At 47.6% G+C, this 17,105-nt stretch overlaps 1 protein-coding gene across 6 annotated transcripts in view; it reads left to right on the forward strand.

Annotated features, from left to right (window-relative positions):
• Fam169b (family with sequence similarity 169, member B) overlaps positions 1 to 9,795 on the forward strand; it is an 89,251-nt gene extending 79,456 nt beyond the window's left edge. For 5 of the 6 annotated variants that reach the window (XM_006540973.3, XM_006540975.4, XM_030242739.1 and 2 more), the window contains 3 exons: positions 315 to 449; positions 4,891 to 4,994; positions 7,948 to 9,787. In XM_006540973.3, the coding sequence (XP_006541036.1) occupies positions 315 to 449; positions 4,891 to 4,994; positions 7,948 to 8,028 (320 nt within the window). In that variant the 3' untranslated portion in view covers positions 8,029 to 9,787. Of the gene's footprint in view, positions 1 to 314; positions 450 to 4,890; positions 4,995 to 7,947 lie in introns of all 6 variants that reach the window. The other variant, NM_001013811.3, reaches the window with a different exon arrangement.
• Positions 9,796 to 17,105: the final 7,310 nt, after the last annotated feature.

A 17,105-nucleotide genomic window follows, 5' to 3' on the forward strand; every position in this document is an offset into this window, starting at 1 on the left:
TTTATGTAAATGTAGCACCTTTGGATTTGGTGCGTTCATTACTAATACCCGCGGACACCGACGGATGGGTACTTTGTAGTTGCAGCTCTGGAAACAGTGCTGGATGGGTGCAAGTGGAAGCGTGGGGTGAACAGGGATGATTCTGTACCCATAGGGAGTCGGTGAGAAGGGCTCAGTCACAGCAGGGCCAATGCAGTGAGGAGGTGGAGGGTAGTCACAGAAGGGCTGGGAGGGCCACGTGCAGGGACTCAGAGAGCTGGCTGAACCAGCCTGGTGGGCAGGAGTCTGACTCATGGTTTGCTTCTTCCTCCCAGTCCTCAGGCAGTTCCTGTTGACCTGTCCAGGCGAGAGAGGGCGCTTGTGGGAGGTGGAGCCCCCGGGGGCCTGGGGCCAGCAGCGTGTTAACATCTGGCTCAAGGTTTATCTTCAGGAGCGGAGACTTCAAGATGGTGAGTGGGACGGACATCTGCTCAGGGGTCTAGTCACTCTAGCGTCCATAGCTGCCCCAAATGGGGACAGTTTCATTTCCATTGACTGAGTCTGATTCATGTAGATGTTACTGCTCTTGAGTATGTAGCAGAACAGAAGAAGAACTGAGACCCGACCGACGTGTTTGTTCTTTGTCTATTTCTCCCTTATGATCGTCTCATTTGCGTGACGCCAAAAGATGTCCATCGGTTTAGGACCTGGAAGCTCCCTAACGGTTTCCTTTTTCCCAAATAGACTAGGTAGATCACAGAAACATCTATGAATGTTCTCCTTTCCGTCCCTCTCTGTGTGGCTGAGGATCAGGCGCAAATGTTATTTTGAGGGGGTAACATGTACACGGGGGAATTCAAAAGCCGACTAAGGTTTGCTGCCGTAAGCCAGTCTTCATGTGTCTCTCTCTCTAGTGCAGGCTGTGTACACGGCTGCATGGTAATGTTGAATGGTGCCGTGTAAATCATTGTGCTCAGATGTGCGTGTGCGGTGCATGTTGGTGAGGTAATGTGCTCATGCGCTTAGAGGCCAGAGGTTGATGTGGAGTTATCTTTCTTTGTCCTCCATTTTATATTTATTTATTTATTTATTTATTTATTTATTTATTTATTTTTTGTCTTTGAGACAAGGTCTCTCAAGGGACCTGGTACTGATTCAGCTAGAGCGGCTGGCTAGCGAGCTCCAGGGACAGCCCTCCCCACTTGCTGGAGTTGTAGAAGTAGCCTGTATATGGGTATGAGTTTTACATGAGTGCTGAGGATTCGAACTCAGATTCCCCTGTTTATACAGCAGGCACTTTCCTGGCTGAGCCATCTCATCCCAGTTCTTCCTGCTCCTCTTCTTCTTTGTTGTGTGAATTTCATAGATGTACACGATGGCTTATGACTATCTCCATCCTCCCTAACTTCACATCCCTATTTTTAAAATTGTTTAATTTTTTTTTTTAACTCTCTCATTGCATCCAATTAGTGCTATCTGTATGTGGTTGGGGGTGGGGCCAACCACCTGAGCCTGGGCAGTCGACAAGTGGCCACAGCCCAAACAAAAGTAACCATCCCTCCCCGGGCATCATCACTAGCTACCAATAGCTTCTCAGCTCCAGGTGGGGCTTTGCTAGCCCCTCCGTCATCCCTGCTGGTTTTGACTGGCCTGACCTTGTGAGCTCTGCACAGTGGCTGTGAGATCTTGAGGCAACAGTAGCCATCTTCATCTTTTGAACGGCAGGCAGGATGCTATCGTGCCCTGCAGATGTGCTGTTCATCTACTGTTGACCCGGCTGTTGTCAGATCTGGGTGGCCCCAGACAGTGCCCTGGCTTGCCAGTGAGGTTTGGATAGAGGGATCTTTCAAGGGAGCAAGGTAGGGCTTTAATGGCAGGTTCCTCAAGGGAGGCAGAACCTTCAGATGGCCAGAGGGAATGAAGACTTGCTTGTTCCAGGATTTGCAGGTGGCTTTCTGACTCCCACAGAAGTTTTCACATCTGCACAGGTTCCACGTGAGGGGCTGGGGAGGGGCTTCGGTACCCGGACATTGCAGCCGCAGGTGCCTCTTGTTTCTGGAGATAAGCATCCAGCAGTTTAAATATACTGCCCTAAGTTAAAGTGATAGCGTTTCTTCCCTTCCGCGATGTGGGCGCCCATCACATTCATCTGGATGTTTCTGCAGAAGCCGGTGGCTCATTAGGGGTGGATAGGCCAGGGTATAGGCTGCCTTTCTAGGTGGGTGACTGCCTTAACTCAGGAGGTGACAGGCAAGTGCCTGAGACCTTATTGATGATAATAGTGTTGGGTCTTGCCTTAACGGCACCCTTCAGCTGTAAGGCTTAATGGCTCCTTACAGATATTAATGAGGTGAAGGAGTGCCAGGGAAGGAGCTGGGCAGAGCTGTGACTGTGATCCAAATGATGCAGTTAAATGACTTGCCCTGTGGCACTGTGTTAGGAGGGAAGGGAAGCCAGCCTGTGCCCCTGGCCATCCGAATACGTTTATAACAGAGCTTCACAAATGAGGGTCCAGCTACACAGTCTCTTGGCTGGGAGTGGAAAAAGTGCATGCATATTGGAATGTGAAAATTGCCTGGCCAGAGGGTCTGGGTGGGGAGGAGGCGGTTTTGGCCTAATTGGGGAGATGACTTCCTCCCGGAGAATTCCCCCGGGGTTTATTTCAAGAGTTGGGAGTCTGTGTGGTCTGGTCAGGGGAAGCTGATCTGGAAATCAGATGCTAATCCACTCTGAGAGTTACCAACTCCTACTCTCAAATAGCAAAGGAGAGGACCAGAGTCCTTTGCAGGAAGAGTCATTCTTGTAATTAGCTTATAATTAGATTACTCAGACTCCGTAGTTTTTGAGAGAAAAAAAAACTAAAGGGTCTTTTCATTCTTTAAATCTTGGCTTGTTTCCAGCGTCACCCTCAGGGCTCCCAGGCAGTACGGTGCAGTGGTTAGGCCTTCAGCCACCTCACTGATGTCTGCAGGGGTTTTCCCAGCTGGTAAGCAGGGGCTACAGGACATAATCAGAAATCGGCACTGATGCTGGGCAGGGTCTGCTTCTAATCGGCTTCCCTCTTCGTTGCAGATCACCAGCTAGAATTTTTCACAGGTCTTGAATGTTCCAGAACGTTCTTTACCTTGGGCGTCTTACCATGCCACTTAGTTTTAATCTTCAGTTAGCCAGTGATCCCTAGAGTTCCTTTTTCAAAATTTTGAACGTATTTTCTGCGTTCTAACTCTCGCTCTCCCGTATTTCTGTTATTTTGGAGCAGTGGTTCTCAACTTTCCTAACGCTGCGGCCCTTAAATCCAGTTTCTCACGCTGTGGTGACCCCCAACCGTAAAATTATTTTCGTTGCTGCTTTGTAACTGTAATTTGCTCCTCTTGTGAATCATAATGTAAATATATGATACATAGGATATCTGATATGAGACCCCTGTAAAAGAGATGTCCACCTCCAAAGGGGTCATGACTGACGGGATGAGAAGCGATGTTTTAGAGGGCCTCTACCACTCTGTGTGTAGGGAAATGAAACCGGAACCAGAGGTTCTCCCTCTTCCCCACTCATGGCTTCTGAGTTTGGAAAAGTCATGAGTGAGCCCGTTTTAAAGGGAGAGTCACTGGGCTCTGTGTGGAAGCTTGAGTGGGTGTGTAGTGAAGTGGCTCCATTTGTGGGCTGGGTCTTTTTAAAGTTTGCATAGCCCTGGCTGTTGATAACATCTGTGGCTTGTAATGACCCTGGAAATTGTTAGATTTTTTTTTTCAGACCCTTTGAGAGAGGAGTTTGTGGGAAATGCCTCCCCCCTTCCCTGCTCTCAGTTACATGGGAGACCTTTGAAACTTGACCGATAGCACCATAGTTCCCTCTGATGTGATTTCCCAGTCAGTCTGTACATGCCTACAGTCTCTTTACTGGAGGGGATGAAATTGAATATCTCAACAAGGAAAAAAAATTTTTTTGCAGGAAAAAAATGTTGCTGGAGGTGGGAAATCAAAAGTTTTTCCCTTTGAAGTTTCACATTTTAATTTTCTTTTTCTAGATGAATTTATCACGTTCACTTTGTCATCCATGGGAAAAATGCTTTCCTTCCACTTATGAAAAACCCAAACCAACCAAACAAACAAAAAAAAACCTCTGGATGGATCATGTACATAGATCGAAATGTGGGAAGGGAGTTCTGCTTTTCTAAAGTCAGAGGGCCAGAAAACTGGAGTCCGAGTCTTGTTGCAGCTTGTTCTCATTAGCTGTACATTACATAGTACAACAACAACAGCAATTTTATGGTGATCCAGTATGCCTGGGAATGTGGCGAGCCTAAATAACCTGCTTGAGTTTTTACTGTGAAGAGAGTTTTGTCGAGTGCTGTTTTGGGCAGGTTTTATGGTTCCCTCTAGTGGCCATTGTTATGCACTGCAGTCCTGAAATGGAGCCGGCTCTTACCGATGTACCTGAATGTCTGGTTCCCCAGATACGCATCATTCCAATTAGTGTATCAAAAGTCATGGGACATTAATTGGTTAGAAATGAAATGCAAGTAAACATTTGATTTTTGCTAACATGAGTTGTCTCACAGCACACAAAAATATAAAGGACGGTGGGAACTTGAGAATATATTCATTTACTCCACCCACCCACCCATGTATTCTTTCATTATTTCATTTGATAACAGTTTACGGTGCAGGCAGGCACTTTCTTAGGCATTAGATAGTAAGTAGACAAGGCTGGTGAGGCACGCTGAACACTCTCCTAGCTGAGCTACATCCCCACCACTGAATTGCCTACCCCTTTATGTCCCCTGACACCTTGCAGCTGTCCTCAGAGGAGACCAGTGTAGCAAAGATCAAAGTGGAGATCATGAGAATGAAGTGGGGCCTCAGCATCGATGTGTGGGGAGGGGTTCGCTTATCCTGTTCTCTTGTTTAGGGAGCACCGTGCACCCTAAATGTTCTGAAGAGGACACGGACACTCCCGGGCAGGCTTCTCAGGAGGATGGACCCACACAGTTTAATCATGGAGAAAGCCACAAGGTACAGTAGCAATCTACCATTCCACTGCCTTTCCGTGTCCTCAGCAATCATCTTGCCTTTCTTAGTGACTGCCTCGCAGCTCCCAGCTCCTTGGACACCTGGGCTCTAGGCTCCTCCCTAGCAGTGGACCATACGGATGTTGATTGGTGCTTAAAAGCTTCCCAGTCTCGGGGATAGAGGGATGAGATAAGAAGAGATCTTTATAATTAGGCATTTCGTTTTGGTAATTTCATCTCTCAGACAGACAAGCACTCATGAAGTCGGAAGGAAACTAGGAGTCTGACCCTCATATGGTTAGAGAATTAGTGAAAGATCTGAGTCTTAAATCTGGCTGCAGACCAGCATCTCACGTAGAACAAAAGCAAAGCAAATCTACCTTGCTCTTTTCCCGATGCCTTCCCAGTCTGCTGCTGACAGGAGAATGAAGTTGGGTGTTTGCATCCTCCGGCATGATGGGGGTCTTGAGGGGAAATCAGGTCACCAAGTCTTTCTTAGTAGCTTGGTGCTCAATATTTGATAAGATTTGGTGTTTTCCCTGAAGCCAGCCCGTATGCATACTGGGTGATCGCTCTGAAATCCTTAAAGGGTCAACTCTAAAACCTAACTCTTGTCCGTGTGAAGGAACATGGCTCATTCTGTTAAGCAGTGATTTCTGGGATAGGAGACTCCACAGAAGCAGAAGATAGTCCCGTAAGTCTCGGGTCGTCTTTGAAAGCTGTACATGGGTAAAAAGAAAAAAGTTGGCCCTTTCAGAGGAAGCAGCTGGAGTCTGGAGTATTTGAAGGGGTGTGTATGTGTGTGTGTGTGTGTGTGTGTGTGTGTGTGTGTGTGTGTATTGTGCATATGTGTGTATGTGTGTGTGTGGTATATGTGTATGTATGTATGTGTGTATGTATGTGTGTGTATATGTGTGTGTATGAATGTGTGTATGTATGTGTGTGTGTGTGGTGTGTGTATGAATGTGTGTGTGTGAATGTGTATGTGTGTATATATGTGTGTATGTGTGTATATGTGTGTGTGTATGAATGTGAGTGTGAATGTGTATATATGTGTGTGTATGAATGTGTGTATGTGTATGAATGTGTGTGTATGTGTGTGTATATATAAGTGTGTGTGTATGTGTGTATGTATGTGTGTGTATATATGTGTGTGAGTGTGAATGTGTGTATGAATGTGTGTGACTGTGAATGTGTGTGTGTGTGTGTATGTGTATGTGTGTGTGCATGTATGGCTGCACACTCAAAGGCAGAATGCCAACTTAAAAAAATACATTGGCATATATCAACCATATTCACTGAGTTCTATTATGACACTTCCTACTTGTGTATAATGTATTTTCACCACAGTCATTGCCCTGTTACCCTCTAATTCCCCCCTCCCCCTCCCATTGACCCTCTCTCTTCTCCTTACCTCTTCCTGCTATACCACTGAAGAAAACATCTTACCTCTTTCTTCAATCAGTATCTGTCTATAAGTCCTCAGGGAGGGATATAGTATATATTAAATATATTTTTATATATAAATAAATATATTTTTTAAGTTCCCTTTTCTCAAGACAGGGTCTCTCTGTATAGACCAGCTTGGCCTTGAATTCACAGAGATCCACCCGTCTCTGCCTCCTTGGAGCTGGGATTAGAGGTGTGCACTGCCATGTTTGGCTACTCGATGGTACTCTAACAGGCACATCATGTCCATTTCATAAAGCAACAGTAGTTGCTTCCCTACAGGGGGCCTGCGACCCACCCTGGCCACTGGCTTTCGAGCAGGCTTACACTGCAAGGTGTGGATTTCTCTCTGTAGGGCCAGCCTCACGTGCAGCCATAAGTTTGGCTGTAGCAAACTTGGGACAATTCTATCAGTGGCTCTGTCCTGCCTTACCTGTGAGTGACAATGGGTGCCGAGGACAGTCCATGACAGCCTGTGCCGCTTGTGCTTTCTCGCAGCATGGGGGCTGACCAGCAAGGGAAGAAGCCCCCAGTTGCAGCTTGATCCCCCTTTGTCTTTTAGCCAGCAGTAGGACCTTGTCTTGTAGTTCTGGTGGGCAACTGGTCACAGTGCGGTGGCCTGTTCTGGAGCCTCTGGTGCGTCCCTGTCCTGTATCTCACAGGGAAGTAGCCCAACACTGTCATTTGGGTTCTCATTTAGTAACCTGTAGCTTCTGCGAGGAGCTTCACTCTAGCACACGGGATACGCTTTTAAAGCGAGGCTCGGGATGTCTGCAGCTCAGTTGGTACACGGCTTCCTCACACGCATGAAGCTTTGTAGAATCTGGCTGTACTTGTGTACCCCCTGTGAGTCCATCCCAAAAGAGGCAGAGGCAGGAAAATCAGAGCATTTTTAGCTTCGTGGAGAATTCAAGGACAGTCTGGAACACAGGAGACCCCATAACAAATAAACAAACAGACAAACACAACAATGTCTAGTTGTGTCTTGGTGTCTATGGGAGTTGGTTTCTGGACCTTCCTTGGATGCCCAAGCCCCCTGTGTGAAATGGTGTCCCTGTTTCACTCACCCTCCCACACACGTGACATCATCTCTGGATGAGTTGGGCACCCAGTGCAGTGAACACCACAGAAATGGTTGTTTGGTACTGTAGGGACAATGACCTGGGAAGGGTGGGCATGCCCAGTACAGCCTGAGCTGTTTGGGGTGTTCTGACTTGTGTTAGCTGAGTGTGTCCATCATCTACTGGTGCTGGGTGCGTGGCTCTCCTGCTCTGCTCTGACCTTACTTAAATCTTGTACAGGCTGGCCTTCGGGTCCATCCAGCAAATATGTGCACCGGTGACAAATATGTTCCCCTGTGCATCACTAGCTGGTTTGTTCAAACGTGACTTATCGCCTTTAATCTCAGCATGAAGGGTGGGGCTAGCCAAGCCAGCTCACCCCGGGTCCTATGTCTAGACCTGCACTGTCCGTCAGGACCTCATCACAGTGTTACCTTCTGATTTCAGGAGTGGGCTGTTGGAGAACCGGAGAGGACACAGAATGGCCGACGCTGTGCGCAAGTGTGTGAGGAAGCGCGTCAGGTGTGAACTCGGCACCTAACTCCTCAGAGGGCCGTCTGGCTTCTCCAGGATCTGAGCCTGAGGGTTTTTATACGGCCCTGAATAGTCTCTGGTCCTGAGGATGGCGATCGTTATCTCTGGCTCCCCTGGTAGGCTCCGGAACAACAGGGTCTGAAGAAGTGCTTGGGTGAGCCAGATACTCAATGGGAGCCACTTTTGCAGGCCAACTGTTGGCAGATGCAGGACTTTAGAACGTCATTCATTAAAATGACCATTGCTTCCACTCCCCAGGAGAATAGGAGGGAGATGCGTGGGACCCTGTGAATGAATGAACACACTTCCCCTTAGTGGAAATGGGCTCAGAGATGGACCATGGTTCCCATCCATGATGTACATTCAGCCTTGTTGTAACCTCAGAGCTCCACAGTGGAGTTTTCAGGGAGACAAGTTCCATCTCTGGGGACTTGTCAGTCACTTCTGAGCTCCTTGAGGACACACACCAGGGCTGGATAATGTCAACCATGCCAGGGCCTGATGGTGGCCACTGTGGGCCTTGGACTGCATTAGGCTCAGTGTACTGCCCATGTTGCCTTCAGTGCCATCGGGTCCAGATGTCTGCATTCGGGGGAGGATTTCTACCTGAGAAAGTGGGCCCGACACTTTATGTTCCCTGAATGCTCAGCAACATATGCTGTGGGGTCTTATATTTGTCAAAGCGTGCAGCTCTTTGCTCATTTCTACATACATGCACACATGCATGTGTGCACACATACTTCTCTCATTTTCTCTCTCTCCTCTTTCCTTCACCTCTTCTCTTCCTCTCTCCCCTTTCCTCTACCCATTTATCTGTATATATATGTGTGTGTATGTACACACACACACACACACACACACACGTTGTGATTGTTTGTATATGCTAGGCCCAGGAAATGGCACTTTTAGAAGGTGTGGCCCTGTTGGAGTAGGTGTGTCACTGTGGGTGTCTGGCTTTAAGACCCTCATCCTAGCTGCCTGGAAGCGAGTATTCTGGTAGCAGCCTTCAGATGAAGATGTAGAACTCTCAGCTCTGCCTGCGCCATGCCTGCCTGGATGCTGCCATGCTCCCACCTTGATGATAATGGACTGAACCTCTGAACCTGTAAGCCAGCCCCAATTAAAAAAATTTTTTTAAATAAGACTTGCCTTAGTCATGGTGTCTGCTCACAGCAGGAAAACCCTAACTAAGACACACACACATATATCATACATATACATATCTACACAACCACACACACATGTACACTCACACATACATTCTATTTCCTTTGATTCACTGCTGTATCCCCTACCAGCCTGTCCTCTCTTGTTCCTTCCTTTCTCCACCCATCCAGCATGCTTTCTGCGGGACAAACTCTGTGTCGTGCTTGGGACATTAAACTGAGGCTTGGTTTCAGCCTCAGGGAGCTGCTCTCTCTGGGTGGGCTGCCCTGAGTGTCTCCTGCAGTTTCTCTTCGTCTCACACACATTGCAAAGAGGGAGGGGCCCGACTGTGAAGAAGCAGAACTTGCAGCTCCATACAGGGACATCACGAGGACCCCGTTTGCATATGGGGGTCTGTGAAGGAAGCCCGGACCACAGACATGGACTGAACATCTGAGGGGTGCTTTGTGTGGGACCCCACACATTCTTTAACATGTAGTTCATGTGTTGTGAGGATTTCTTGTTTTCTGTTTATATGAAAATTAACTCATAAGTATCTCTGTGATTTAGTAACATTATTGCTCAATAAAGACCTTCCACATGTTAATAGCTTAATTTTAGGACTTTCAAGGTGCCCACGGTGTTGGGAGAGGCTCTCTGGATCAGAGCAGTGCCCACCCTGGTATTGGCACAGCAGATGCCAGCACTAGGCTGGTGCAGGGTGCCTTCTGGGGAGGACACTGTGGGACTTCTTGATTGTCAGTGTGCAGTGAGCCTGTTTATGCAAGATCATTAATTCTGTTTTTACTCAGGATTTTTAATGGACTTGCCTCCCTCACCCACTTTGAAACAGGGTCTTGCTGTGTAACCCAGGCTACACAAACACACCAGCTTTCTGTCTCAGGCCCCAGAGTGCTGGGATGACAGAGTTTTAAACAGCTGCTGCGAATACAGTTTACTGAATGTAAAAGTGATTTTCAGGGCTTCTGCAGCCACCGCCCCAATCTGTGCCCAAAAGAAGTGTCGTGTCCATCGACCCCCTTTCCCTTCACTGCTCATGATCCCTAGGTCACTGCTCACAGACACGCCTGCTCTGAGCATGTCACATAACTGCAGTCATACCTTAGAAGTTATTGGCAGCTGGCTTTCTTCAAGTAGGATGACAATGTTCAGAGGTCTTAACTGTGTTCCAGCATATGTCAGCACTCCGTTCCTTTTCAGGGCTGAGTAATATTCCACTGCATGGATCCATGGTGCCACATTTGTTCATCCAGTCCTCAGCTGATAGGCTTTTAGATTGAGTTCTAGCTTTGCCTGAGACAATAATATTGAGATCATTGCTTTAATTTCCATTTCTTCAATTGTCAAGGAAAGTGGAAACTTTTTAAAATATTTATTGACCCTCTATGTTTTTCTTTCTTCCTCTCTTCTTTTCTTCCTTCCTTTTCCTTCCTTCCTTCCTTCCTTCCTTCCTTCCTTCCTTCCTTCCTTCCTTCCTTCCTTCCTTCCTTCCTTCCTTCCTTCCTTCCTTCCTCCCCCCCCCCCTCTCGTTCCCTGACCAGTTTATCCAATGACTATTTTTGGTGTTTAAGTTTTGCAGGTTGTTTTTTTTTTTTTTTTTTTTTTTTTTTGTATATTGTATATACTAAACCCCTGTGTTATGGTTGATTTTAATGCCACAAAGTAGAATCACCTGACTAGGGAGCCTCTTTTGAATGAAGTGTCCGTCCTGCTTGATGTGGCAAGACCTACCCTGCCTGTGAGCAGCACCTTCTGGTAGAGCCTGGATAAAAGGGTTTGCAGAAGGAAGCTCACCTGCATCTGCACACTTGGCCTCCCCCTGATGGCTGAGTGGATTTGCCCATTGCTGCTGCTGCTAATTCTATCACAGACAGCAGAACCATTGTCTCCAGGCCTTCCCTGTGGGCTAAGGACCAGTGTCTCCCCAGGAACCTTACAGGTTTCCAGCAACAGGTTGGCCCTGCTGAAGTACCCAGTCGTGTGCACGGAGAAGCTACCGATTCCCTGTCCTGCTTCAGTGAGAGAGACTGCGGGACTCCTACTGCTGAGGTACCGGCCTCTAGGACTGAGTAACTACCAGACTCTCAGCTTTTAGGTGTGATCCTGCTGTTACTACCTAAAGCTGACCTACTTCTCTCTCTCTCTGTCTCTCTGTCTGTCTCTCTCTAATCTATTATCTATCTATCATCTATTGATTAATAAATGATAGATTAATAGATCTATTAATAGATCTATCATGTCATATCAATCATCATCCATCTATCTACATCTATGCATTATCTATCATCTATCTTATCTATCTATCTATCATCTATCTATCTATCTATCTACCTATCTATCATCCATTCTCTGTCTGTCTGTCTGTCTGTCTGTCTGTCTGTCAGTCTGTCTCTGTATGTGTGTGTATGGTCATGGTTCCTCCTTCCAGCAATAGAACAATAGGACAGAAGTTGACGGCAGGCATCTGTGGCATCGCTGTGATAGGCCTGACATTCTGTTTGTTGGAAGAATATGGGAGACTTTGGGAATTTGAAGTAGAAAAGTGAATGCTTTAGTGCTTTGCATGAATTAGCTTGAATGCTGCGGGAAGTGTGGCTGATGGAGCATCCTAGTAGGATCATGGAGGGCAGGAGTACGAGGTCGGTGTGGACCCTGCAGGTGCACCTCAAGACGTTTCTGAGGGCAAGAAGTAATAGCAAGTGGCCTACAGAACATTCTTATAATGGGTTGGCAAAGAATGTATGTGTCTGATTTCTGGCTTTGTTTTAAAAAAATCTACCCGAGCACTATTGGAGAATTTTAAATTAGTGTCCTTGGCAGAGGAGATTTCGAGACAGCCTAGGATTGACTGTATCACGTGGTTACTAGTGGGCACTCTCCTGCAGATCTCCGTGGAAAAGGAGGAGCACGGCAAAGAGAAATAAAAATGAACATCAGGAAATGGAGCCAAACTCTGTGCTCGAGGGGATAGTTTTATAAAAGGCTTGGTTTAAAATGGAATAAAGGAATTGGTAACCTCAGGGCAAGACCCACCCAGCTAATCCTGCAAAGGAAAAGACTTGGGGGATTTTTTTTAAGGCTTAAATAACAAAGGAAAGCGTCCAGCACCAGCAAGCAGCAGAATTTAGCAGCTTCAGCTATAAAACTTTATGAAGTTCTGGCTTTATCAAGGAATATATGGGAAAGGGGCTCTGGAACCTTCCTCTGTGGCTAAATAGAAAGCCAAGGAGGCACAGGAGTCCCTGCATGAAGGCCCAGAGAAGCCATTACACGAAGCTGTGAAAACGAAGCTTGGATTTTATTGGAAACTTCAAAATGTTGGAGATGCCAAAGCGGTGGGATACCTGCCAGGAAGAGCTGATAGCAGGGAGTGGAACCAGTCCAAGGGAAAGAAGTGTGCGGCAGTCAACGGAGCTGGAAGGAGTTGGAGACCTGAAGAGCACTTTGACATCAGACATGGGGCTGCAGAATTTGGCGTCTGCCCAGCTGGCTTTCAGTCTTGCTTTGGTCCAGCATCTCCTCCGCAGGGCTCCTCCTCCTCCCTGTTGGAATGGTAAGGTAGAATCTGTGCCACTGTATGCTGGAAGTACGCGATTTGCTTTTTGTTTTTTATAGGAGGTTACAGTTAAAAGATCGCAAGAATCCCAAGAGACTTTGGACTTTAAAACAGCGTTGAAGTGAAAAGACTATATGGGGATCTTTGAACTTGGACTAAATGCATTCTGCATTATTATATAAGCCACTGAGGGCCAGGGAACAGAATGTGGTGGTTTGAGTGAGAATGGTCCTCATAGGCTCGGTGGTTTGAATGCTTGGTCCCCAGTTAGTGGAATTGTTCGGGAAGGATTATGAAGTGTGGCCTTGGTGGAGAAGGTGTGTCACTGGGGGTGGGCTTCGAGGTTTCAAAAACCCATGCCAGGCCCAGTGTCTCTCTCTGCCTGCTGCCTGCTGCCTGCTGATTATGATGTAGCTCTCAGCTTCTTCTCCAGCACCATCCCTGCTTGCTCCCCTGCTCCCCGATGATTATGGACTGACCCTCTGAGGCTGTAAGCAAGCCCCCAAATTAAATGCTTTCTCTTAGTGCCTTTTCACAACAATACAACAGCAACTAAGACAGTGTATGTGTTTTTAGGTGTACACACACACACACACACACACACACACACACACACGGCATCCCATTGGCTCTGTTCTTTTTGAGAATACAGATTTATATACCCTGTCCATAGGAGGCAATCTGAACATTTGAATTTGCAGTTCTCTTTGTAGAGAGTTACTCACTTGCAGCTAGAAGGTGCTCCTTCCCCCAAAACCCTGGGGCAGGGGATGGAACCCAGGGCCTCCCAATGTCTAGCCAGGGTGTCTTCTACCCTGCCCTGAAGATGTAGTTTTAAATTAGGCCCTTGAGTTTTCATCTTGAGAAGCTGTGTGTATTAGTCAGAGTTCTCTATAGACAAACAGAGAATGAATCTATATACAGCAAGGAGATTTATTATACTGACTTACGGGCTATGGTCCTGTTACTGCTAACAATGGCTGCCTAGGGATGCAAGGTCCATGAATCTCATAGTTATTCAGCCCACAAGGCCGGGTGTCTCAGCAGGTCTTCAGTATACAATGGGATCCTGAAGACATAGATCTTAATGCCACATTGAACTTGCCAGAGAGCGAGCGTGAGGGCCAGCAGGCAGAGAGCAAGCTCCCTTCTTCCATGTCTTTGTATAGGCTGACAGCAGAGGGTGTGGCCCAGATTAGATGTGCGTCTTCCCACCTCAAAGATCCAGACTAAAAGTGAATCCAGGTGTGGCCTCCATTTTTGGGTTTTAGTTACTTCCAGGTGTAGTCGAGTTGGCAACCAAGAATAGCCATCACACCGTGAGATGCAAGTTTCCTGTGTCGTCTCTTCCTCTTCGGTGTCTCCGCTTCAGAGCACAGACTGCTGCAGGAGAGGGAGGAGAAATGAGTGCCTGCTGTCCTGAGCTTGCACCACCACACGAGAGCAAGATGTCTAAGGGTATCCCAGCCCCAGCTCTGGCCAGGGGAAAGCCCTGGGTCAGCTTCAGACAAGACATTAGGAAGGAGTAATTTCCTTCGATGTCACAGCGTTGAGGTGTTTCTGTGAAGGGTCAAGGGCTGCTTAACGGAACTGGCTAATCCTTTGTAACCTCATTTTCTTCAGACATGTCACATTTCCTCGAGGCTCTTGACAATGAGTAGACAGGGAAGGCAGAATGGGGGGAAACTACTAAGCCACAGGACAGAAAACTGTGGAAAGCCCTAGTGATACTGGAAACACAACTTAAGGCCAGAATGGGATGTCCCTTGTCATGCAGTACAATAGCCATGACTGCCCAGGGCCTGGCCCTCTGAGATGGCATGGCAGGGGCTGGGGGTTGGGGGGGGGGGGGTCTGGGATGTGGGGACATGGAGTCCATAAGCAACACCATGATGATTCATTTTAAAAATAAAAATAAATACTTAGGGTTTCTTGCTCTTTCTTTTGAGACAATGTTTCTTTTCTTTTTCTTCTTCTCTGCACAGCCCTGGCTGCCCTGGCGCCCATTCACTCTGTCGACCAGGCTGGCCTTGAACTCAGATTTGTCCACCTCTGCCTCCCAAGTGCTGGGATTAAAGCTGTGCTTTTTCTGTTTTTGACCTTTCTAACCCTAATTGGTCTTGTACCAGCCCACCTTCTGCCTCAGTTTCCTGAATTCTACAGGATTCTACAGTTTCTATGTTAGGAAAAAAAAAGATCAAGTTTTGATTCTAAAGGCCTGCCCGCTGCCTTTTGATAGATAACATTGGCCCTGCAGACACTGCAGTCCCAAGCCTCAGGGACTTTGCTGGATGTGTATGGACCAACAGCCCCATGAGGATCCCCTGAGAGCTCGAAGGGTTAATTCCAGACACGGAAGCCTTTACTCGGTAAATGTTCCATCCGCCTCATTCTTGACTGTGCAGGCCACTCTTCATTTACTGTTTCCCCGTCTGTGCACTCAACAACTCCCGGAAAGCATGCCATAAAAAGCTGCCGGTGCGACCAAACACGAAAGCCCGTTCTCCCCTGTCGTTATGTCCCCCAGTGATGCAGTTTAACAACTATCCACACGCCATTTAAGCATCAGATTCTGGGTGTCACCTAGCAATAGCCTAGTCTTCGGGAGAGTTCGTGCAAATTCTATGCAAATACAGCATTTTATATGAGACTGGAGCGTCTCAGATCCTAGCATGGGAGGGTTGTCTTAGGACGGATCCGAATAGGATCCTAAAGGTCTGTTTATTTCTGACCTGCAGAGTTTGCCCTCAGGGGTGTGTAATTGAGACTAGAATCCCTGCCCACCATGCTTCATCTATGTCACAGGCTCTGCCCTATTGAATGGCAGAGAATGCAGTCCAGGTGACTCCACACTCCATCCAGAGTCATCTCCAGACAGGATTGCACTTCTTTCTTCTTGGCATTTGCTTTAAGAGCTGAGGCTCGGTGATGCTGACCATCCATCCCCCCATCTTGCCCCAAACTGGTAGCACCTCCATGTTTGTCCCATTGTCATTTCTGGGCTCACATTCCCTACCACGTGGGCCACAGAAGGTCAGCTGGTGGCCCCGCCTGTGACTGTGTTGGCACCAGCCGATAGTGGCACCACCACCTGCCGCAGTAGTGGTAACCATGAAGTCATATCGTGACTTGCAGGTTTTCTTCTTCCTGTCTGTTCGGTTCCTAGTTCTGTCTGTGATTATGTTTGTCTGCCACTCTTCCTGAGATGCCGTAGCTGTGCGTTTGGACGCCGTGGAACCCCCAGGCACCCACCCCCTAGCTCTGGGACCCAGACCACTTCTAACATATATATCGTCTAAGAAAACTTTGACTCTGCGCGCAGAGGACCTCAGGGACTCTGAACACGGAGTCCAACCCTGGAACAAGGAGAAGCTCAGGTGATATCTTACAAGTCCCATGCTGGAGACTGCCTTTTATATAGAACCTTCTGACCACCCCGCTGAGACACATCTCTGCCTCAGCTAGCGAAGGCTCACATCATGTGGCTTGGAACGTGTCCTGGAGGAGACTCAGAGCAGATAGCAGCATTTAAATCTCATTTCCCTCAAAAACTTGGTTGCCAGCTTAGTTGACCCATCATTCAAAACAAACAAACAAACAAACAAACAAACAAGCAAGCAAGCAAGCAAGCAAGCAAGCAAGCAAGCAAGCAAGCAAGCAAGCAAGCAAGCAAGCAAGCAAGCAAGCAAGCAAGCAAGCAAGCAAGCAAGCAAACTAAAAAACCAAAACAGTAACATAAACCAAGCTGTGCTCGCATGCGCTCCTGGGTTCCGGGAGCAATACCTGCAGTTGCCACACGATGGCAGCATCGTACAAACCAAGGCCACCGGGGCACGCTCTGGGGTTCTCACCCTCATCTTGCAAAGTCCAAGAAGACACTGTTTATGAACCCTCCCACCAGCCACCGGCATGTGTCCTTAATAACACTATGTATTTCCCTTCGCCCCAGGGGAAGAAATAGTGAGTGTCAACGTACCACTCCCTCCCCGCCCTCCGCCTCTTCTCCCCTCCCCTTCTCCCTCCTCCCCGCCCCACTCCCCCCCCCCCCAACCCCCAGCGTCTGTGTTAGTGCAACAGAATGCATCTGTTTTAAAAAGGGGTTAGGCAGGACCAACCCGTATCCCACATTTGAATGATGTGACAAGATTAAATATAGTGGAGACTTCTGAATGGGGCCTCCAGCCGCCTCTTCTTGTCCCCCTCTGTCCTCTTTCCCCTCTTGTCTCCTCCTCCCTCCACGTTCTTCTTCCTCCTTTCTCCCTCCCACCTCCTTTCACTGATAAAAATGTTAAGCATGCAACAGGAGCACAGATTTCACAGTTTTATAATTTTGTTACTAAAGTCATAT

Source organism: Mus musculus, chromosome 7 (assembly GCF_000001635.26).
Source record: "Mus musculus strain C57BL/6J chromosome 7, GRCm38.p6 C57BL/6J".
Taxonomy (NCBI): Eukaryota; Metazoa; Chordata; class Mammalia; order Rodentia; family Muridae; genus Mus; species Mus musculus.